Source organism: Gymnodraco acuticeps, unplaced genomic scaffold (genome assembly GCF_902827175.1).
Source record: "Gymnodraco acuticeps unplaced genomic scaffold, fGymAcu1.1, whole genome shotgun sequence".
NCBI classification, from domain to species: domain Eukaryota; kingdom Metazoa; phylum Chordata; class Actinopteri; order Perciformes; family Bathydraconidae; genus Gymnodraco; species Gymnodraco acuticeps.
Window position 1 is genome coordinate 31,680 of NW_022991282.1, and position 25,292 is coordinate 56,971.

General features: G+C 42.6%; 1 protein-coding gene across 1 annotated transcript in view; it reads left to right on the forward strand.

The window, feature by feature from the left end:
• The window catches only part of LOC117562082 (serine/threonine-protein kinase VRK1-like), a 33,143-nt gene extending 16,686 nt beyond the window's left edge, over nucleotides 1-16,457 (forward strand). Inside the window, exons 12-13 of the mRNA XM_034239861.1 lie at nucleotides 13,484-13,583; nucleotides 16,123-16,457. Coding sequence (XP_034095752.1) covers nucleotides 13,484-13,583; nucleotides 16,123-16,289 — 267 coding nt within the window. The 3' untranslated portion in view covers nucleotides 16,290-16,457. The remainder of the gene's footprint in view (nucleotides 1-13,483; nucleotides 13,584-16,122) is intronic.
• The last annotated feature ends 8,835 nt before the right edge of the window (nucleotides 16,458-25,292 follow it).

Sequence of the window (25,292 nt, forward strand, 5' to 3'; positions counted from 1 at the left end):
GAAATCAAATATGTTGCAGTGCACTGTCACAACCTACTGAAAACTCCTTAACATATAGCCAACATTTTGGTAAAACATATTCAACATATTCCACTCAGTTAAACGTTGAAGGCTGGCCAACCGTCATGGTCCAGAAGTAACAGGAAATAAATGTTGAACTACAATTTAAGACCAAATAAAAATGTTTAGGCCACCATGGCAAATGCTGGTAGGGCTGCTCATGTCATCTCTTAAAGATTTGTTGCAAGAAATACCAGCCTGTTTACATGGTCTGGTTTCAGAGATGAGCGCAGGCAGGTGACAATATTGCCACCTGTACTGAAGACCCTCTCTGAAGAGGAACTTGTGGCAGTGCTGCCACATATGACACAGGAAAAAAAGAAAAGACTCTGAAGAACCCTTTCTTTGCCATTATATAAAAATAGTGTTGCTACAAAAGTATAAATTAGGCTTACTAATAAGACAACTCAGATCTGAAGCTACACAGGAATCTGCTGCAGCAACAGTGCAATAAAAAAGACAACATTAATAGAATCAAACCCATTTGTTGTTGCATTTTATTAGAGTATAAAAAGAAATGCCTTTAAAATAGGATGCAAGCAACACTAGTTTCTGAACTGATAAACTATAATCAATTTAAACAGAACAGATCTTAATGTTTGCATTCTTATACCATTTTGTACAATAATTATCATGAATAAATTCAAACAAACTAAAACTTACAGCAGATTAATAACGGTATCCAAATTGAGTTTTTATTATATCAAAAACCTGTTGAAATGCTGCTGTTATTTGTACTGTCCCACAAAAGCGCGTCGCAGCCTCCAGGAAAGCTTCTTTCATAACTTCGCCGTCTTCGAAAGACTTCATGTGTTTCGCAAGAACGTGACTGACACGATAAGATGCTCTGGTAGCAGCCTTGCTCTTGTTGTTGGACCTGGTGAAAATGGACTGCTGTGCATTTAGCTGTCCTTTCAGGCCCCTCCCCTTTTGGGAGCGTAGGGCAGAATTAGGAGGGAATTCCGTCTCGTAGCGTTTGTGCACTGTTTTGAAATGCCGCTCCTAAATTACCCTTCTTCGATAAAGCCACGCTCGCATTGCAGATGAGACAGATGGACTTTGAATTGGAATAGATACAAAAATAATGATCCTCCCACTTGGAGTGAAAATTATATATTTTGGGCTTTTTTGCTTCTGCCATAATTGCGGTCTTGTGTGTGTGCGGACTGTCACTCCTGTTGACCATCCATGCTGTTGACACGGACAACGTCAGCGAACTAGTGCACTGCTCACCAGCCACGCCCGGACACATGGGGTGAGGCCGGCCAATCACAAAGCTTTGATGCGTTCAAGTGCATTATTCTGGCACGGGAACATTATGTTACAGGACATTAACGATAAAACAGAATATTGTTGTTCTATTTTTAGACACATCTCACGATCGACTGGGAATCTCCCCGCGACCCTTCTTTTTAACTAGTTGCTGCTCTTGTTCTGAGATCTTCGCTTGCGCTGAACACTCACAACACATGTCACTCCCACGTGGCCGAGTGGGCTTTTAGGGAGGGACGAAAGCGCACCCAGCAAAATAATCGTATTTTGTCAATTATGCTGTTTTTCTAATCGTCGCAAGCCATAATCGTAATCGCGATTAAAATATGATTAATTGCACAGCCCTAATCTGTAGTATCATTGTCTGATATCAATAAAGAACAAAGCTTTAGTTAATTAGACGTCCGAAAAGGGGTCGGAAGAAGTTTACACTTATTTAATCCGACCCCTTCTCCCTTTTGTTTTCTTTTTTTTTTTTTTTTACATCTTAATATATGTTAACATACAATATCAATGTATACTTTAACCTTGAATAATTTATATAATCATTCATATAATAAATACAGGCAAGTTAGGAGAATGGTCTCTATATATTTATTTATATATATATATATATATATATATATATATATATTAGGGCTGTCAGTCGATTAAAATAGTTAATCGCGATTAATCGCAAATTAATCGCACATTTTTGATCTGTTCTAAATGTACCTTAGAGGAATATTTTTCAAGTTTTTAATACTCTTATCAACATATGAGTGGACAAATATGCTTTATGCTAATGTTTATTATCATTTGAACAATGACAAATATTCTCATGAATATTAAACACAACAACCTCTGAACATTACAAATATTTGCCTCAATTCAATCTGGAACCTCTCTCATTCAATAATACAATACAAAATGTGTGTGTGTGTGTGTGTGTGTGTGTGTGTGTGTGTGTGTGTGTGTGTGTGTGTGTGTGTGTGTGTGTCTGTGTGTGTGTGTGTGTGTGTGTGTGTGTGTGTGTGTGTGTGTGTGTGTGTGTGTGTGTGTGTGTGTGTGTGTGTGTGTGTGTGTGTGTGTGTGTGTGTGTGTGTGTGTGTGTGTGTGTGTGTGTGTGTGTGTGTTGGATCATTGGAGCTATGTGCAACTCAAGGCATATGCTCGAACCGGAGCTGCCTGGACGCTGCAATCATGTTGCGCACTATCCGTGCTGAGTGTGCTGACTTTTCACGTACAATGTCCCACTGTCTGGCTTCCTGCATAAAGTCAAGGGCTCGGCACAGTTGTGGCGGAAAAAAAATGTGCGTTAACTTAACAGCCCTAATATATATATATATATATATATATATATACATATATATATACATATGTACATAAACAAATTCATACACACACAAATTCATAAATAGAATACAAAACAAGAATATAAACAGTTATGGTTTAGCAGTTTCATCCCTGTACCTTGTGAGAATTGTCTTTATACCTCTTTTTGAATAGTTTGATGTTTGGACATCCCTTTAGCTCCTCACTCAAATTGTTCCAGATCTTCACCCCACAAACAGAAACACAAACACTTCTCTTTGTTGTGCGCACCCTAGCATTAGTGAATATAAATGAACCACGTAAATAATAATTCCGTTGTCTTTCATTGAACAATATCTGAATATTCCCAGGTAATTGAATGTTTTTTGCCTTAACCCTCTGGAGTCTAAGGGTATTTTCTCGATTTTTAGATGTTTTCTTAAATCACCTTTTAAATGTATTTCTTCTAACATGGCACCCCATGTGTTACATATCAAAATGTTCAGGACAATCTCTGGTATTGCTATATATGCAAATTACTCACCTTAGAGCACTGTTTGATGAGATAAGTAGCTCAAAAGCTTAAAATTTGACATCCGATTTTCGGAAAATCTTCAAAACTTTTGTGAAAACACAAATTTACTCATGTGATCGAATTGTTTTTGTGTTTTAGATTTGGTTACCAAAGTCCTAGGATCACAAAAGCAGTGAAATATTTGAATTACACTGTATATAAATGTGTTATTCATGTCTAAAATGAAAAAAATTAAATTCGAATTTTGAGTAAAATAGGTGTTTATCACTCTACTTTCACCACAGCAGGGACTGAGATACATTAGGACTGAATAATGACTTCATATTACATACCAAGGTTCATGTGATGTGTACAAATACAAATTGAGCATTCAACCTTTTTTTCAACCAACAATTTATTATATTTATTAATAAACTATTTATATAAATATAAGAAACTGGAAAATCTAACTATTTACAATATTGAACATCAGAACTTTCAACCAACTATTCATTATAAATGTCAAGACAGTGTCAAGGTCTTTGTCTGTCTTCCAAGACAGTGAGTCTGGCTGCTGTAAAGATGGGGGTGATGGTGCATGGGCTGCTGTGTAGGTGGGGTGTACAAGTGCTATACGAGACCTCCACGAGACCTCCTTGCTGGCTGGGTTGAAGGTGATGGCTGTGGTGGAGCCTTTGTGCTGAGGTGTATCTTGACCTGGTGGCAGCCGCAGATGGAGGTGGAGGCAGCTGTAGTGATGCTGGTCTGCTGGTCCTTGGTGGTGATGGCTCTGGTGAAGGCCCTTGAGCCACAGTAGATCTTGACCTGGGGGCCGGCACAGATGGATGTTCTGGTTGCTGGATAAACGCCGCCTGTGGGCCACTAGGCCCAGGCAGCTGTGAAACATCTCTGTAAAACAAATTAAAATGTAGGACAATAATTACAACTAATTTCATTGAAATAAAGTTCAAGTAAAATGTTGCTCAAGCACAAATAACAATGCACACATAAAAAGAAAGTTTGGGAGGTTGGAGAAGGAGTCTCTCTCTCACACACACACACACACACACACACACACACACACACACACACACACACACACACACACACACACACACACACACACACACACACACACGCACACACATTTCCAGTTACTTTACATTCAGTATAAAATCACAGACACACATATACATAGGCTACATCTGATTACAAAGTCTCATCTGTACAGGACGGTATGATACAATAATCAATGGCAAAAGAATGTCACTGTAAATGTCTCCGTTGTGGGACGAATAAATGATTAATTTTCGACACATGTAATCTCACTTTTACACACCAAAATAACGTTAACACAGACTAAACGTTTGCTAATGGAGAGTCTATTTTGTCCAATAAAAAGTTCATGACTATCGATAAGAAATATATATCAATAAACCTATTGTTCATTTTCGCGGTATTCCCCACACATTGCCAGTACACTATTACTGTAATATTTACACTTACCCATGCCCAAATGGATCCTTGTTGTTGTCTTTGTATTCTTCTTCTTCAGAAGAGTCGAAGACTTCAGGTTCTGAGGCTCTATCTGCACTTCTGCTAGCGAAATAAATCTCTAGCGAAGTCGGCAACTGTAAAGTTTTTTTTTAGCCATTTTCTCTGTCTCTCTCTCTCCTCAAAGACGTAAACTGATGGGAGACACGTGGTTTATGTTTTGTTTACTTGGTGGGTAGGTCCTTAGTGATTTCTCGATGTCCATTGGTCATTTCAGACCTTGATGGCTGCCGGCCGAGATTTCCTTGACGGACACACGAATCCACCAATCCCACACAGTGTAAAGTCAAGCTGCTTTGAGCGGCCATATTGGCTGCTGTGCCCTGGTTACAGTCTCACAGGAGATACCGCTGGAAAGCTACTCTTCCAGCGATTCCGCGGATATCTGAATCATATTTCTATTCCTTATAATCAAAAATATATGATTAATTACGTAAAATTATGCGCACCTGGCACCGACTCCAGAGGGTTAAACATGATTTGTGCAATTTGGAATTCAACAAGATCTGACAGTTTTAATAATTTTAGCTCTAAGAATAATGGGTTTGTATGATCCCTATAGTTGACATTTTTAATAAGTCTTATTGCTCTTTTTTGTAGAATAAATATGGATTGTGTTGTAGTTTTATAATTACTGCCCCAAACCTCTGCACAGTAACTTAAATAAGGTAACACCAATGAACAGTAAAGAATGTAGAGGGAATTTTGATCAAGAATCTGTTTTGCCTTGTTTAATATTGCAATACTTCTTGAGACTTTGGAATGAATATGTTTTATGTGTGGTTTCCAGCTCAGTTTCTCATCAATTGTGATTCCAAGGAATGTATGTTCTTTAACTCTCTCAATGAAAATCCCATCTATCTTAATGGATGCTAGTGTATTGCTATATCCAAATATGATTAATGTTGTTTTATTCAAGTTTAATGATAACTTATTACTGTTTAGCCATAACTTTAGTTTGCATATTGAGAAGGCTCTCAATCCTATAGAGAAGCACTTGGTCGAAAACGGCAACATCCTCCGGTCATTAAAAGAACAAGCTGATGGTCACGCAAAAAAGTTTGACACGGTTTTCAATAAGATTGAGAGCATTCAGGTTGCCGTGCGCAAGAATGAGAAGGAAACTAGCACGTGTATCATGGAGGTGACAAAGATGCGAAGGAAGCTCAATGAATTGGAGGACAGGTCCAGAATGATCAATGTAAGGTTTGTCAACTTACCAACAGGTGTTGAGGGCGATGATCCCAGGGGTTACCTTCAAAAGATGCTGCCTATCTGGATACCTTCAATCAAGAGCCCCAACAATAATCCACTGGAAATCGATAGGGCACATCATATTTTCTCCAACAACACCTCAAGACCGCTGACCATGGTTCTCAAACTCCTACGCTACACTGACAGACAGGCCATTATTGAAGGCGCGAGGAAAGCTAGACCGACTCTCCAAGACGGGACACAGCTGTTGCCGATTACAGCCCCGGTACGACCGGGAGATCCGCACTAAACTTCGACAGAAGGGGATCGACTCGTTCATCATATACCCGGCAATTCTGAAAGTGAACAACAAGGGCACGAGGATGTCATTTAACTCGGCAGAAGAGGCGAAAGAAGCCCTTAAATCAACGGTGGACATGCGAGAAGATCCTGGACATTGAATACGCTACCTGTGCCAAGGGAGGAGATGGATCTGCAATAAGGACAGAGAAAAGTCTGGCACCTATGGTAGACGCTATGTAGGTGATGTTCTATGCTTATTTTATATTGGACAATGTTCGTTAAGCTTCGATACTTGAATATGTTGAAATAGGGGCCAGTTTATTTTCAAATTATTGCAGATAAGAGTTCTAATGTTATTGTTTAATTCCCATGTTTATATGGTGTTAAGATAATATTCCGTCCATACTATATACTTTAATTTCGAGTGATATGCGGCATACATAATGTACATTATAACGGAATAGGCTTGAAACCTTTTTCGATAGGTCTGGTAGCCCGGTGCCTCCACTGTTTACATTCATGGGCGCGTGATATGACGTCATCGGCAGGCAACATGTACTGGCTTAAGTAGGGGGAAACATCTGGCACTGCAGGATTTGAGTCCCTGGCGGCGTAGTGTGTTACTGATGGTAGCCTTTGTTACTTTGGTCCCAGCTCTCTGCAGGTCATTGACTAGGTCCCCCGTGTGGTTCTGGGATTTTTGCTCACCGTTCTTGTGATCATTTTGACCCCACAGGGTGAGATCTTGCGTGGAGCCCCAGATCGAGGGAGATTATCAGTGGTCTTGTATGTCTTCCATTTTCTAATAATTGCTCCCACAGTTGATTTCTTCACACCAAGCTGCTTACCTATTGCAGATTCAGTCTTCCCAGCCTGGTGCAGGTCTACAATTTTGTTTCTGGTGTCCTTTGACAGCTCTTTGGTCTTGGCCATAGTGGAGTTTGAAGTGTGACTGTTTGAGGTTGTGGACAGGTGTCTTTTATACTGATAACGAGTTCAAACAGGTGCCATTAATACAGTTAACAAGTGGAGGACAGAGGAGGCTCTTAAAGAAGAAGTTACAGATCTGTGAGAGCCAGAAATCTTGTTTGTTTGTAGGTGACCAAATACTTATTTTACCGAGGAATTTACCAATGAATTCATTAAAAATCCTACAATGTGATTTCCTGGATTCTTTCCCCCCATTCTGTCTCTCATAGTTGAAGTGTACCTAGGATGAAAATTACAGGCCTCTCTCATCTTTTTAAGTGGGAGAACTTGCACAATTGGTGGCTGACTAAATACTTTTTTGCCCCACTGTATATAAAGCTGTCAAAGCTACAAATAAGGGCCGTACTGTTATGGAAATATTAGACCCAGTCAATATACTGTGGAGATACACAGGTCAGAATGATCAACAATAAATGGTGAAACAAACAGAGTTGTCTTTCTGGTTATTTATTCGAATATATTCAAAGACACAGGTCTCACAGAGTATAGGATAGTCTGCAGGAGTGTGCGCAATAGAGACAAAATAGCAAAGCTTATATACAGGAAAGGGCGGGAAGCTCAGAAATCTGCTTTCACACGTCTCATATTGTTATTAGACACCTGTCCTTGAGCTATAGATAGTATAACGGTTCTCAGAATATGGAAGTTCTTGTGTGACTTTGTGTGAAGAGGAGTAGTCTCAACATAGTCTGCCAAATCAGCTGTGGCCTTGAAGCGCTTGGGAATAAAAACCCTCATTAGAGTATGCAGAGAAAACAGCACATATCAGGAAATATATAGTTGTGTTAGACAATGCTAGGAGAAGCATTTGGTATTAGCATATAAGGTAAGATAAAGAAATGTCCACTACATTCTCCCCTTTTGATCATAATTGATCAATCATCAAAAAACAAAACAAATGACAGGATAGACTGATATAACACATCAATGAATATACTCCATCGCTGGTTTAAGTAAACACATCACAAATATATAATAGAAAACTGGCTGTTTTTGTGGAGGACAGACTCCAATATAATGTAAGCATAAGAGTTGATTCACTTGACACTTGACACTTGATTCACATGGATTATATTGTAGTGTCGAAATCAGACCCTTCTGATTCTGGCTCACGAATAGGGGTACGGCGGAATGTACAAGGTATACGATTCTCGTAGCTGTGGCGCAAAGTAGGATTGTGCTGTGTGCTGACCATGGATACATGAAATATAGGACTAGTCCTAACACAACTATCATGGCAAATATGCAGAGGAACCATTCTATGATTGTCCAGGCTCTCCAGTAGTATCCACACTTTCCACATTGCTCACGGTTGCGTTGTCGTCTTTCCAGGCTGGCCCTCATCACGAGGCGGGAATGCTCCATGGCGTGTGTGTGTGTGTATTCCCTCGGTTGATTTTGTGACACGGACAGTCAGACTCCGCACACCGATAACACAAACGAGGAACCAGAGGCATATGAAACCGCTCAGCTGGCACTTGCTCGTGACACCTTGTGTGTAGTGTGTTTTGGTGTATGTAGTGCAAGTGTGCTGCTGGTGGTGACTTGGCACGTCACTTGTTGTCGTCTGCTTCTTCCGTTGGTGACTTGGACACGTCACTTGTTGTCGTCTGCTTCTTCCGTTGGTGACTTGGACACGTCACTTGTTGTCATCTGCTTCTTCCGTTGGTGACTAGGACACGTCACTTGTTGTCGTCTGCTTCTCCGTTGGTGACTTTCCTGTGACTACGAACTTGCAGTGGCTGGCGTGGACCCACGTGGCTCTCTCGGCGACCTTGACCGCTGTCTGGGTGACGAGAAGCACCTGGTAGGGACCTTGCCAACAATTGGATTTCCAGCTCTTTCTCCGGAAATCCTTGACCAGCACGAAGTCGCCGGGTTGGAGATGGTGAAGTGGACCAGTGGCAGGGGTAGGTAAGGCTGCGGCTACCTGACGTCGGATGTCTGCTAAAGTGGATGACAGGTTAACACAATATGACAACATAGCATCCTCACACAAAGTTGTGGAGGGAAGAGGACATCCTGGAGCCTTGAGTCCAATCTGTGGAGGAGCCGCAAAAAGGATTTCAAATAGGCTGAGTTGGCTCCGTGTTCGTTTCCGCATCCGCATGTACATCAGCACAATGGGCAGAGCTTGTGTCCATGACAGACCTGTGTCTGCACAGCATTTTGCTAGCTTGTTTTTTATTGTGCAGTTCTCTCTTTCTACCCCACCCCCACTCTGTGGATGGTACGCACAATGCTTTCTGATGTCCATGCCCATGTATTCTCCTATCTGCGTAATGGCCTCATTAGCAAAATGTGAACCGTTGTCGCTAGACATTTTGTCTGGTAGTCCCCATCTAGGAATGATTTCCCTCAGTAGTGCCTTTGCCACAGCATTTGCTGTCTGTGCTTTTACTGGGAAAGCTTCAACCCATTTGGACCACATGTCAACCACCACCAGACAGTGCTTCTTACCCTCTGATGGGCTAAGCTCAATGAAATCCAGCATTAGGTGCTCAAATGGCCTGGTGGGAGGTGGATGTGCTCCGGGTCCTGTAACCTTTACTGGTCTACCAGAATTTTGCATAATGCAAATTAGGCATGCTTCACAGTGCTTTTGAGCTGTTACTGTGAACCCCCTTGTGAACCACTCCTGATTTATAGCCTCTAACATCCCTCCTTTTGACACATGATCCAACCCATGTGTCAACTTAGCAAAATGAGGGAAGAAATGTCTTGGGAGACATGGATTGGAATTTGGACCAACCCAGATGCTGGAGCATGCCCGGCGCCGTGGGAGGGCCAGGGAGGGCCAGGCCCTCCCATTTGACATTCCTGCCCTCCCCCAATAAACACGTTTTTTATTATTTATAAAAAATATATATATATATTTTATTTTTTAAATTATAAATAAACTGTGAACTTTTATGCTACGATGTATGGGATGTCAGAACTATAAAAAAAAATCGCAGGCTACGTCAAATAAATGCATGTGTCTGATTTGTGATTCGTCCCCATTTAAACCAATCACAGCGTCACACTCTGCCGCCTATTCTGGATTTGTTTATTGTGCATTCTGTAGACTCCCATTTCTGTTTGAATTACAAAATGCACATCAGAAATCAGCTTACAAGGTCTAAGGATTTATTCAAACGAAATAGCGATGAAAGAACTGCAGCCGATGGTGCTGCTGGCGACCCTGCACCTGCCGTTGCAGCAGCACGCCTTAATGTCACAAGCTTGACCTCGGCAAACCCCGGGGCTGAGTTAGCGAGCCCAATCCTTGACTCATCAAGGAAGCCGCCACCAACGCTGTCCTCCGAGGCACCGCTCCTTGTGCCCCTACCATCACCACCTGCGTTACCACACCCTGTACCACACCCGCCAGCATCCTCCTCCTCCTGCTCCGTGCCGGTGCCTCCGCTACAGATGCTACCTTGCAGCACATCAACAGGTTCTATTGGGCCAGCAACCGCTCAAAGATCAACAGCCCCAGATGATCTTGGGGTTAATAAACCCAAGCAGGTGAAGCTGGATCGTTATCCAGGGAGATTGTTTTCAGGAAAGAAGCGCACTTTTGCCGCTGCATGGTACAACAACAGACCATGGCTTGAAGATTCGTTAAAAGCAGACGCAGCCTTTTGTTTCCCCTGTAGACAGTTTAAAGTAAATACGTCTTCATCTGATGCAGCTTTTACTGTCAAAGGTTTTTGCGACTGGAAACACGCATTACAGACTGATAAAGGACTGCTAAGGCATGCCGCATCAAAAGAACACATTTCATGTGAGAGTTTGTGGAGAGAGAGACAGACAGATACGCGAGGAAACAAATAAGGAAATTAATACTTTGGTGCAGATCAGCTGGCACGGAGCCGTTATTATGTGTCAGCTGTCGTTGATATTATAGCTTTTTTAGCTGTCAACCAACTCCCTCTCAGAGGTGACCTCGATTCACTCCACAGCATGTCCGAGTGCAGTGCATAGGAACATAAACCATGCCCAAGGCGGGCTAAACAGTTCATCGTCTCCGTCTCTACTATTTCTCTCCGAGTGCAGCGATGAGGAAGCTGCCATCCTTAACCAGTGTGCCTTGCTCGTGATTTACCAGTGCCTGTGCTGCCACGCACACAATGTTTCAAAGTGGTTGCTATGTTGCCCTTTATTTGTGTATGTTTGCGATAAGTGTGCGTCTTTACGCAATGCTGTTGGCCTTGCTGTTTGATATTGTGCCGCAGGCCCGCAGCACGTGACGGTTTTGTGTGCCCTCCCATGAAAATCATATGCCCTCCCTTTTAGATTTGTTCTGGCACCGGGTCTGTGCTGGAGGTTGGGTCAAAAACAGCCTTCCACTGAGCCTTCTTAACTGGTGTAGCTAGCTGCTGCTTGGAAGTCAGTGATGACATTTTGTCAGTGAAGGAGGAGACAGGGATTTTAACAAATGAGTGTGCGTGAGGTGCGAGAGGAATCAGAGCAGCTGCCTTTGCGGCTGAGTCAGCAGCCGCATTTTCTAGGGAAACTGGGTCTGTGCGGCACATTTACAGACTGCAACTTCAGATGGTAGCAGAATGGCGTCTAGTAAGCCTGCAACCAGTACATGGTTAAGTACTGGTTTGCCATCAGATTTCAGAAATTGTCTACACTTCCAAATAGCCCCAAAATCGTGTACTACCCCGAAAGCATAACGTGAGTCAGTGTAGATAGTCACAGTTTTGCCTTCTGCAAACGTGCAGGCTTCAGTTAGTGCGATGAGCTCTGCTGCTTGTGCTGAGAGGTGACATGGGAGTGGGCCGGAACGGAGTACAGCAGAATCTGAAAAAACAGAAAAACCCACCCGATTAGTGCCCCCTTGGTCGCGAGAGGCAGACCCATCAACATACAAAATGAGGTCAGCGTTCGTCAGAGGAACGTCTTTTAAGTCTGGTCTAGGTGTGCACACAATGAGAAGTTCGGCAACACAGTCGTGTTCGTCACCGTCTTCAGACAAAGGCATAAGCAGGGTTCTTACACCTTTTCCAAAGTCAAATTCAAGCACTTTTCAAGCATTTTCAAGCTTTTCAAGCATCTCTGTCGACCCCACGCTTAAACATGCATAGAAATGCTCTGAGGTTAAAAGGTTACTGCTGGGTGAGACTTTACAAACAGAGGCCTGGAGGAAGAAGTCCTGTGGCATCATCACCGAGTAGGGATGGGTATCGTTAAGGTTTTAACGGTACTACTACTTTTATCGATACCGCTTATCCTTTAACGGTACTCTTATCGGTTCTTGTGAAGAAAAAGGTAAATTAACTAAACAAATTGTAAATAATGTGAACTTACAGAACTGTAAAAAACAAACAAAAAACAAGTATTTACTGCAAAAATACAGTGGTACAGGTGGGGCATACAGGTATGCTGCAAAAGGCCTAACGGTTCTTCGGGAGGAAGATTAAGGTATACATAACATACCTGAGGTGGAAACGTTACTCGTGGATGGGGCTACAGAGCTACTAGAAAGACAGTCGAACCCGGTGCATTCCTCCGTCTGGATGTGGAGCACTTTTGCTAAATGTTTAGACAAATTGCTCGTGTTACCGCCCTCACATGCTAAACTCTTATTGCACTTTTGGTAACTTTGTCCACATCGAGACGGGTAAAGTTTAACCACACCTTGGAGCGCTTAGTTCTCTCCGCCGTGTGTGTGTGTTGCATGCATGTAGCAGCCGCGTGTGTGTAAACCGCCCCGCCCCCTCACACACAGACGAGGGACTGGATTGGAAGGATCGAAAATACGTCAATAGATGCATTTTGTAGTCTTATTGCATATCAGAAACGGAGTTGGCGAAACTAAAACTGCAATGTAATGGTTATGTAGCAATAATACATATGACATATATTTTTGTAATGTCTCCAGTACCGATAAAAAGACCAATGAGCTTAACGGTACCACGGCCTTTAATAATTCTGCCCCGAGGCCCCTTTAATACCCATCCCTATCACCAAGTCAGAGTTTCTCTCTGTGTTTCACGACTCTGAAGGCCTTGAGAGGTTCACCAAACACACTGCTTTTTGTTTTTAGTTGAAAAACATCTTCATTCAACATTGAAAGGACTGTGTTGTACTTTACATGCTATCCCCTTTATAGCAGTTTGTTTTATTTTGAAGGAGCATTGAATGTGGGACCAGCCGTCTCCTGCTCAGCTACAGGAGGGGATCAGATGTTAGAGAAATACATTCTGTGTATTCTGAACAACATTCAAAATAACTCCCACATACTAAAGTCCATGTTCACCTAAATGTCCATTGTCCACTCATCATTTTGTTCTATTCTTCTCCTTCCAGAAAACCACTAAGAGAAAGAAAGCCGCAGCTGAAGAAGAGGAGGAGGAGAATGAGGCCGATGGACAACCCATCAAGAAAAAGAGAGTCGCAAAGAAAAAAGGTATCAGATATATCTGAGCTCATTCACATACAATGTATTTATTAAAGGAGTATTTAGGGAGAGATGGCACAAGGATAAAACAAAATGTCTAACTGTCCAGGGAAATGAATACAACAACAAATCAAAAGTATTGAACAGATTTAAATGTTGACTAGACAGTGGCGCTGGATAAAAAGGTCAGAGAATCGAGTCATCAAAGTGATGACACCCTGAGGAAGGACTGTTAAAACTGGGATGGCAATCCATCTGAAGAATAGATTCAATATCTTAGTCAGGACCAAAGTAGGCCAAAGGAAATGCAATGTATGGGACAACATTTCTGTTCAGTATATGCCATAGAGTGGCGAAGTCACACCCATCTACTAATCATTGGACCTTATTTCTGAAAAATTATGTATTGAAGTCAATGGGGAGAGAAAACGTATCTTTCGATCCCGTTTGAATTGTGCCACGAATGACACATATGATGTTTGTCAATCTTAAAAAAATAATTTCAATGTCAAAAAGTCACAGTTTGTCTTAAAACTGTTGAAATATAAGACTATGAAAAATACGCAACGAGAAAGACTACAAATCCCAGAGTCGCGTAAATGAATTTAGCTAGCTGACATTAACGTTACACATTACACTCGTGTTACTCACCGAAACCTTGTAAAGCCGGTCCCACATGCTGGAACCGACTAACTCCCCTTTTGTGTATGTACAGCAGGGTGGGATTTTCACGGCGGCCATGGCCGTCGTAGCCCCTCGGTCTGGCCGTTATGCCCCACAAATAATTGTGATTGTATTCTACGGCCACCATGGCCTTTGGGCCCCTCACACTGTTAAAAGTTGCTTTAAAAGCGTCAGAACAGTGGTTTCTGAACTGCATTATGCTGCGTTCACAACGGACGTGATGCGAATACTCGCATTGCTCTAACCGCTGGAGTTTCACCGCGGCTGTCAGCTGTGTTTACTACTGTCATTCAAACAGGACGCGCTGGAGCGGGGGCGGGGCTTATATCCATGTAAATACTGTGGTGGAAACCAACTACGACAAAATTAACCTATTTTACCGTGATTTAATTGTAATACACGTTTCAAAATGATGCCGAAGTAACTAAATACTGATAACGGTTAGTAAAAACCATGCTTTAATGCTTTGACAAGTGTGCAGACAAGACGGCATGCGAAAAACCTTTTTAAATGCGTGTTTTGTGAATGGAGATTGGATCGATCAGGCTAAACTAACGTTGTAGCTGCTCCGTCCAAACTCACAACAACGTCCTAAAGACAGAATTAAAGCAGCGACTGTATTCGTCATGACACAGACAGTCTGTGGTTTGTACATCTTTAACTTTTGTCCAGTTTCTGAACAGATATGAGGAGCTGTGAGGAGTTGATTAAAGACGCACACACACACACAGACTTTTGCATTTCAAAGTATTGCTTGTTCATACAGTTGGATGTTGGAGCTTCACTGTGCACTGCTGAATGATGTATGTGCAGAGTTTGACCCTTGAAGGCTGTTTCTTCTGCTCTGAAATGGAAAATATTTGTTACATATTAATAGAATTTTTGTTTTTTAGATTTCATTTTGGATTTGTGAATGGGAGAAGTAGATGGAAAACATACCAAACACTAATTATTCAAAGTAAAGTATTTCATTTTAGATACGTTAATACTAAGGAGGCATAGGCCTATATGATGATACGATTATTGATGTTAAAAAAGTGATTTGTTATTAGAAAGTGAAGTTATTTATTTGTAAGCTCCAAATCCAAATGTTTCCCTCAATGGCCTTTGTGCCCTGGCATGTGGCCTTTCCGCCCTGAAAAAATGTGACACCAAAGGCCAAATGGCCTTGCCCCTAAAATCCAAGCCTGATGTACAGTTCTCAACATGGCCAGATTTTCACCTCTTTTAATACTTTTCGCTTCATTCTGAAAGAAAGAGGTGAAATGTGCCAACGTGACGGCCATCTTGGTCTTGGTGACGTATGCGAGACCAGAGATGTAGTTCATTGAGCGCTTCACACAAAAAAATGTGTTACTTCACAGTTTACGGCACATTTTTTATTTTTTTGACTTGCAAAATTATCTTTTAAATTGACAAACATCATATGTGTAATTCGTTGCACAATTCAAACGGAATCAAAAGATAATCTTTCTCTCTCCATTGACTTCAATACATACTTTTTCCGAAATAAGGTCCCATTGAGGTCCCCCGGAAGGGGAGGGACTTCGCCTCTCTATTTCTCTGTGTAGTTTCCTGTTCTGGGGATGTTTTTGTTGCATAAACAAAACATGCTTTATATTCCATGCTCAATGGACTGAATGCTAAACATCTCTGAGATAGCATCATGCTAGCTATTACAACAAGAAATTACTTTACTTACAGAGCAAGCGTGGCAGCTCCTAACTAGGAAGCCGAGACAGAAGACAAGCACATAGATAATATCAAGCAGTGTACACATAATGAAACATACAATGTACATGAAGCTGGTGTGTTTGAAGGGGCTTTATGTAGCCTCAGTGTAACAGGATGGTCTCCCCTGCAGAAGTGAACGGGGTGAAGAAGAGTCCCGCAAAAACTAATGGACCAAAGAAGGTGTGCGGCACTGGCAAAGTGGGGGACGCCAAATCCAGACTGGTGGAGATGGGCACCCAGACGTCCCCCGGACTCGCCCTGAGGTCCAGAGGCAGACCCAAGAAAACCAGCGCCTGAGCCCCCCCCCACCTGTCTACACTCCTCCCTCCTGCCTCTCATCTGCTCCTACAAGAGTCACTTTTCTACTTGTTTCTGGTTTCTATTTGTTACGCACTATTACATGTTGATTTTATTTGGTGTCATTGAAGACAGGCCTATTGTAATAAAGAGTAATTAAAACGTCAATCTGTTTGTCTTGATTCAAGGTTTCAGGGTCAATGGCTAGATTGTGATGGAAAGAAACTCCCTGTCATTCACAAACACTTTGAGAGGGATTCAGTTATTTCATTCTTTATGAGACCAGCCAAGAAAGGTGCAAATTATGAATTCCAGACAGACTTTTCTAAAATCAAGGCCTGGATCCACTGTGAGGCCACAGATCACGGCACTAGCTGTCTTGATGAGGCCTTTGTCTTTATTAAGTGTGTATTGTTAATATGAGTAATCCTCTGTGTGTGTGCGCCTCACAGTGACCTCGTTATAAAAGTTATATCAAGTGAACTGTGGAGACAAACAGTCAACACTGGAGACTGGAGGACATTATGAGGACACGTCTTTCTACGCAGAGTCAAAGGACCAATTCTATTGTAAACAAGTGATAGACCAGGGTGATGAAATATTTGATATTGAATACATATTTATGTATAAAAGACATCAAAAAGTGCCTTTTGATAGGGGACCTTGAAATAGTAATCTTCACGCCCAATGTGGGGCTCAAACCCACAACCCTGAGATTAAGAGTCTCATGCTCTACCGGCTCTAGCTGACCATGCTGTTTTTTATTTTAAAAAGTGGCTTTCTGAAGTGTTTCTTAAGACGTTTGGGCCACCTCAAAGGTTGTATGAACCCCAGGGCTATGATTAAACTGTCAAAGAAATCAGGTTCTCTGTCATTTCGTAACCACTTTCGCTTACCTCGGTGAGAACAAAGTGGGTTAGTTGAAGATGTGAAGGATAATTCATTAGGACTTAGATGAAAACAACTGCACGTACACTGGGTAAAATATTTATGATGATCCAGCTGATGTTATTTATGTGCGCCCACTGTGGAAAACAACTCTTTCTGTAGATGAACTACTCAAGGTGCAGTAGTGTACTGTCACCTGTCCAGTGTCTGCTATGACAACATGTTGAGGAATGTTGCCAGGCATGTCCATATGAACTGGAAACTGAGAGCAGTCTCAGATTTAATGTAATGTATGTTTGTATGTAATTCAGATTATAATCAATCGCCTCCACTTTTACTCACCCTCTTTTCAGAATCAGAATTTCTTATTTAGTCCCACAGCGGGGAAATGTACTGTGTAACCACATAAGTGGCATAGCAGTTTAAAAAAGGCATTCACAAATAAAGAGTAAGCTAACTTAATAAATGTAGAGAACAAGCACACATTAGTAATGTAATACAAAACAAAGACAAATTAGTACACAACCATGGCTAAAAGTGAGTAGCAGCAATTAAAAAAAGTTGATAAATAATTATTAAGGTTTTGAGGCATTATAAAAATGTACTAAAATGTTTGGACATTATAAAAAAGTAATTATTGCACATTACAATTGCAAAAAAGTGTCTGTATAGCACAATAATAATAATAACAGCTTGGATTTCTATAGCGCCTTTCATGAGACCCAAGGTCGCTTTACAAAGAAGAACAGGGCAAAACAAACATAACAAAAACAAAAAGGCAGTCAGACAACCAGTCAGACAGACAAAACAACAAATAGATTAGGGGCCAAAGGCCTTAGTAAACAGATGGGACTTGAGGGCCCTTTTGAAGGCGTCAAGCGTGGGGATGTTGCGGATCTCCGCGGGGAGAGCGTTCCAGAGGGTGGGGGCTGCCATACTGAAGGCTCTGTCCCTGAAGGTTTGCAGTTTGGTGCGGGGGGTGGTAAGCAGGCCAGAGTCTGAAGACCGCAGGTTCTGGGGTGGGGCATGTGGGTGAAGGATGACTGATAATTAGTGGGGGGCATGGAGGGACTTGTAGGTAAGGAGGAGGATTTTGTATGATATGCGGGAAATCACCGGCAACCAGTGGAGGTGGATGAGGGTGGAAGTGATGTGCTGCCACGGCTTTGTATTTGTGAGTACCCTAGCAGCACAGTTTTGCATACTGGAGCCTGTCCAGGGTTTTGTTGGGAACCCCAAACAGGACACCATTGCAGTAGTCCAAGCGGGAGGTGACAAACTCCGAGAGTGACGGTCGGAGTCTGGCAAAGTTCCTTAGATCGAAAAAGGCCAGTTTGGTCACAGACTTGACGTGGGAGTGTAAGGGAAGGGTGGAGTCGAGGATGACACCCAGGTGTCCGAGCAGGCTTTCTGAAGACGTGTTCTCTCTCTGAGGGATGGATGCCCTGCTGTTGATGTTCCAGAGCCCCATCATCACACTTTGTGAACAGACGGAAAATGGGAAAAATCTGAACTCCTGTCCACCACCTGCTCAGATGTCTCTGTTTTCAGCGTCCAGCTCTGTTTCAAACGGTAGTGACGCCTGTGACATCATCACTCATATTCCTGTAAGGTGTGTGTGTTGGACAACATCTCTAACCCCCCCCCCATCCACATGGCATCAAGCAAATGGACAAATGGGAACCCCCCCCCCTCTCTCATTAACTCCCAACAGCCCACATCCTCTCCCTCCCCATGGAGGAAGACATCTCCACTAATGTCAGTGTTGTGAGGGCCCTTGGGGCCCCTGAGGCGGATGGTGGCGCGCCATCGATTGTTCCAGCCTCTACAGGAGTAAAGAGCCCCCCCGCCTGGCTTTCCTCTCCCCCTCCCAACCCCCCTCTCAGACACTGACCTTGGGGGCGCCACAACCATGGTCCCACAGTAGGTGGCAGTAGTACATAATGACAGCAAAACGTGCTGGGGGGGGGGGGGTTAAATGGACAGCACTTGAACACATAACTACTATCTGTCTGATTGTAGAGGGGGGCACAATTTCACCCGGCCGGCCTTTCATTTAGTGACCCCTGCGGCCTCTGTGTGTGTGTGTGTGTGTGTGTGTGTGTGTGTGTGTGTGTGTGTGTGTGTGTGTGTGTGTGTGTGTGTGTGTGTGTGGTGTGTGTGTGTGTGTGTGTGTGTGTGTGTGTGTGTGTGTGTGTGTGTGTGTGTGTGTGTGTGTGTGTGTGTGTGTGTGTGTGTGTGTGTGTGTGTGTGTGTGTGTGCCTGCCTCTCAGCAGTGGTCTAACCACCGCTCTCATGATACGGATGGTAACTGGATCACAGTTTCCCGGCCGCTGGGTGTTTGTGACAATTGTCACTATTTGGTTTGGGGGGCAGGGGGGGTCCAACACGTTCCACTCAGATATAAGGTACAGCTGAGGCAGGATTCATACAGGGTCCTCAAGTTCACTCAACAAAAAGTTAACTCAGAATGTTACACTTTTGTTGTTAACAATCCTTTAAAGTCTGAGGTGTGACTGAAAAGCCAACTGACTGAAAAGGGACTCATTTTCATTGGTAAAGGGGAAGTAGTGTGTTAAAGACTGTGGTCTAAAGTAACTAAGTACATTCACTCAAGTACTGTACTTAAGTACAATGTTGAGGTAATTTACTTGAGTAACTGCAGTGATTGCAGGACTTTTGCTTGTAATAGAGTATTCCTACACTCTACTTTTACTTAAGTACACAATCTGGGTTTTTCTTTTGTCCTGGTCAGCTGAGTCTTGACCCCCCCTGAGACGTTCAGTACAGAGCTGTGGACTCCAGTCACATGATTTGGACTCTTGTATGACACACCTGATGACTCAAGACTGGACACAATAAGAGACATCTTGCAGCTGGACTTTGACTTTAACACAATGACTTCCCTCTGACTTAAGCCTTTTAAGAGTGATGCAGGGCTTTTACTGTAACAGAGTATTCCTACACTGGTACTTCTACTTTTACTCAAGTTCCGAGTCCCCCTTCCACCTCTGTTAAGTCGAGTGTTGACTCCTTAATTCTGTACGCTTCGTTCCATCCCTCAGGAGCATCAGCTGGCAGAGAGGATCCGGCTGTAGAGGAGTATTCACCTAATGCAGTGATTCCCAACCTGGGGGGGCGCGCCAAAGATCGCAGGGGGTACCAGGCCTCAGATGATTTGAGGCCAAATATCGTATTTAGACTTTTTTTTTTTTACATATAATTGTAACGCAATACATGATTGTCGCTAAAAGCCTTGTCTCTACATTACAATAAAATATTTTAAAAAATTGATTAATTTGAATAAAAATTCAAGTTAGTAGCTAATAAAGGCATAAAAAGAAAGAAATGTATAATTTTTTCTTTGATAGAAATGTTTCTTCTGCCCGTAAAGTGTCCAAACCAGGCTTGTCGGGATAAGCGCATTTTTAAAACATAGTCATTGTCCATGCCGGTTTCAGTTGGATTATTTGTCACAGTTTCTCTGATCAGATCGGTCTCCTCCATTTTGTAGATTATTTACGACTTTTGAATCCACATAAACACATCGGCAAAATCCGGCTTACTTTGAGCATGTGTTTTAAACAGTTTAATCCCTTTGTGAATTGTTTCGACTTGCGCCGTCCTTTAAGTTCTTCATACAGCGGTAATCCAAATGAATTAATCCTGAGTTCAATGACCATCAAAGTCACTCCAATAGTGCTCCTTAATTACGCTTTTATCCTCCTTTACAACATACTTCACATTCATCCAGTTTGTGACAGTAGTTGTAGCATTTTTGAGACTTTTAAACTTGAATTACCGCTGTTGCGCCCACCCCCTTGTGTGAAAAAAGGTTGGGAACCCCTGACCTAATGGATACACACATTTATCTGACAATAGGGATTCTCCGATCGATCAGATCAATAGTACTTTGTATATGCTGCAGAGTTTACTCGAACAGAAACGGGCACTATCTGCTTATGCAGCCGACTATGACCTGCCTTCAACGCTCGCCGGCCATCAAGGCAAGGCAAGGCAAGTTTATTTATATAGCACTTTTCAACACAAGGCAATTCAAAGTGCTTTACAAAAAATGAAAGAGATTAAGAAAATGGCATTTAAAATCAGTCATTAAAAAGAAAAGCTAATAAAATAAACATTAAAAGAAAAAATACATGGATAAAAGTTACAGTGCAGTCAATTAAACATTAAAAGAAAAAAGTACATGGATCAAAGTTACAGTGCAGTCTAAGATATGAATAGTTCAATTAAAAGCAGCGACAAAAAGAAAAGTCTTCAGCCTGGATTTAAAAGTAGTAAGAGTTGCAGCGGACCTGCAGGTTTCTGGGAGTTTGTTCCAGATATTTGGAGCATAATAACTGAACGCTGCTTTACCATGTTTAGTTCTGACTCTGGGGACAGAAAGCTGACCAGTCCCTGAAGACCTGAGAGATCTGGATGGTTCATAATTTAGCAGGAGGTCAGAAATGTATTTTGGGCCTAAACCATTCAGTGCTTTATAAACCAGCAGCAGTATTTTGAAATCTATTCTTTGACACACAGGAAGCCAGTGTAAAGACTTCAGAACAGGAGTGATGTGATCCACTTTCTTAGTGTTAGTGAGGACTCGAGCAGCAGCGTTCTGAATCAGCTGCAGCTTTCTAATAGATTTTTTAGTGAGACCTGTAAAGACACCATTACAGTAGTCCAGTCTACTGAAGATAAAAGCATGGACAAGTTTTTCCAAATCCTGCTGTGACATTAGTCTTTTAATCCTAGATATATTCTTTAGGTGACATCAGTGGAAATTGATTGAAAATACGTATGTCTTCCCTCCTCGCACCATTCGAAGAGCTAACGCAACAGATCAGCTCCTCAACTGCATCGGCTGCAGATGTTATACCATACATTAGAGCTCTTACTCGTCTCCTTGAGACAACAGCTGAGACGGACCATGGCGTGAAAACATCAAAAGCCACCTTGTTGGAAGCGATCCAGAGGCGATTCGGTGACATTTCGTCTCAGCGCCTGAATGCAATTGCCACACTTCTGGATCCGACGTGAGAAAAGTTCAATTCTCTTAGAATTAATAAAAAAACACTTAAGAGTTGTGCAATGTATATATAGGCTATAAACCCGCAAATAATCTAACCTACGGAAGTACATAAAATAATAATGTTGTTTTCTTTTGTTTTCAGTTTCCTTTTTTGGTTAAAAAGGTACAAAGACCTGTAAGGGAAACTTCTGTGTAGCAATGCAGTGGGAGTCACCGACTCAGGAAAGAGACACGGGAAGAGCAGGAGCTTTGATGTCAAACACTGATGGTTTATTTGGAGCTTCGGCCGGAGAATTCACATCACAAGTCACAGCAGCCACGATCTGACTGCACAGTAGAGTTGCCACGTCAATTCTGAAGAACTCTACCTCAGACCCATGTATTTAGCTAGTTCTGAGAGCATCATCAACATGCTACATAACAAGATAAAATCATAACACCTCTATCAGCTGACGTCAACAGGCAGGAACATAGAATCATAACACCTCTATCAGCTGACGTCAACAGGCAGGAACATAGAATCATAACACCTCTATCAGCTGACGCCAACAGCAGGAACAGGGGGACAGAACACTGAGAGCACAGCAGCCAAGGTTACGAGGTGCGTGTGCTCAGTCAGGACAGTTTGAACTGATAAACTGGGTCAAAGTTATGGGCCTTGGAAAATATTCCCCAACAAGACCGATATTTCCCAGACGCACTCAAGCCACAGCTACGTGTTCTGCTTTTGGGTATCCTTGCCACCCGTTCAGGCTCCAGCCCAGAACAGCATGAGAAACGTCCGGAGGCGAGCGGCTCCGAGCCCCCAGAGAAAGTACCCCGAGCTGGCTCTTTGCAGGCTATGTATGAGGAATTACTGGATGAAGATGTGGAACATGGTGCTGGCAGCAACAACAGCAGCCAAAACGCATCACAGATGAATCTCTACTTGTCAGAGCCACTTCTCCCACGAAGCAGACAGCCGCTTGCTTTTTGGCAAGACAATAAAAGCCGCTTCCCCGCACTCGCAGAAGCTGCACGAGCCTACCATGCACAAGTGTAGATAGCGAGCGACTTTTCAGCACAGCAGCGAATGTTGTAGATGAAAAGAGGTACACTCTTCACTTAAAACGTTTATTCTGAAAGTTCTTCATCTCCGGTTAGCATTAGCATGTGGCTAATCTTACGTTTTTGAGAAAAGTGAATTTAAGGCGAAAATGACACGTGGTGTTGCACACTAAAACACACTGACTTTAACACTACATGTATTGACACCGAGATGTTATTATTGCTAAAAAGCTTTATTGAAAGACAATTCCGTTGTTTACATGACGCCACTTCCGGTTTCACGGTAACAATTATTACAGCCGTTAAAATGCATTAAATAAAAAGTCATGAATGAGAATAAGAGGAGAAAAGGCGTGTGGAGTTATACAATGAACACACAACGTCTAAATCCTCTTATGTACGCGATATCAGGCACAGAAGATCGAGTGGAGGGAGGACCCCCTTTCGTCAATGAGAGGAGGAGCCAGGAATTGGATATTAGCTCGTTCCACGTAGAATCGGGTTGCGGTCGGATAATCCAAAAATCAACTCCTAACGTCTAACCCAAGCGGCAAACTCTGGGGAAGAGCCGGGACGCCAATAGAGAACCGAAGTGACGCGTCCTAAAACCCGGAAGTAAGTTAGCATTTTTACCAAGTCCGGTTCCTTCGATAAAAAGCAATGCAATTTCTCCATAGGATTTTGGAAAATAGCTCCAAATAAGGTCTGTGTTTGACACAAATTGAAGAGACAGATCACGTTTTGTTCTACGACATTAAATACATCAGCAGTGACCCCGCTGGTGAGTTTTGAAGAGTTTACGTGTCTGAAAAACTATGGTTGTTAACAAGTGGCTGAATAGGACTACAGAAGTTGTCCAGGCCGTTTTACGTCATTACACCGAACACGTAAAACACTCCCGCTAAGTTTGTTTGCCCTGTTCTGCTTGAAAGCAAGTACCTGCCTCCTGCAAACTGTTCAAACAAACACTTCAACTTGTACCATTTACAATCTGTATGTTTGAATATGGATCTTAAAGACCCCGTGAAGTGTACGCCTGTGCATGATCTGTTATGCTAATACGTATAGTAATGACCAAAATTGTCCATTGGAACCCATATCAAAAGATGTTGGAATAGCAACGAATTTGACGAGTTTTGAATTTGCCGCAGGGAAATCCGCAGTTGACCTCCGCCTTCGTGGGCGTGGCTTGCAATCTACTGCGTGACGTCACGAGATGGTCGCCGCCGAAGTGTTTACATTCATCACAGTTTATTGTTTCTCTGTTTCAAAGTCGGATTTATCAAAGTTTTTGAGCGAGTATTTTACTGGAAAGTGTGTCGGAGTCGACTGGAAGTGATTGCCAATCGAGAAAACCTGACAATGGAGGCGACAGTGAAGAAAAATGGAGGAAAAACACACGGGAAGCAATGCATTGCCGCTGGCTGTATTAATGTCAAGTCTGCCGAAGTGGCGATGTTTCTGTTCCCAAAAGATGAAGGTGAGCCTGGCTGGTGTCATTGTTTCGTAGATTCGTTGATTGTTCATGACAAATAAAGGCCACTGGTCGATTCGAGAGAGAGAGAGAGAAAGAGAGACTGAGAGAGTTACAGGGTTGTTGTTAGCATCTGGTGCTAGCTCGGAGCTAACGGAGATTAGCTGTTTCAACAATAAGGAGAGGGAGAGTCCTCTCCTGTGGGACTGAGAGAGATAACGTCAGCTCAGGGAGGTAAAGGACTCTGAGTGATTAGATTGTAAACTGTAGCCTAAGTTATCTCAGTGGGTTTAATAATTTAATAGTTTAATAATACTCTAGCACATGACATGTACATAAGCTAATTATTTCCCAGAGGCTGAGCCCAAGCAGAGATTTTAAACAAGGCAAAGGACCCTTCAGTCTTCACGCCCCCCCCCCCCCCCTATTTTCCAATCGACAGTGACAGCACAGTCACTGCTAACCTGCTAACCATTCAGTGTTCTGTAGCCGGTCAATGTCTTCCCCATCGTCCATGTCGTCGCCATCATCCTCCCCACTTGACGTCCCTGACGGC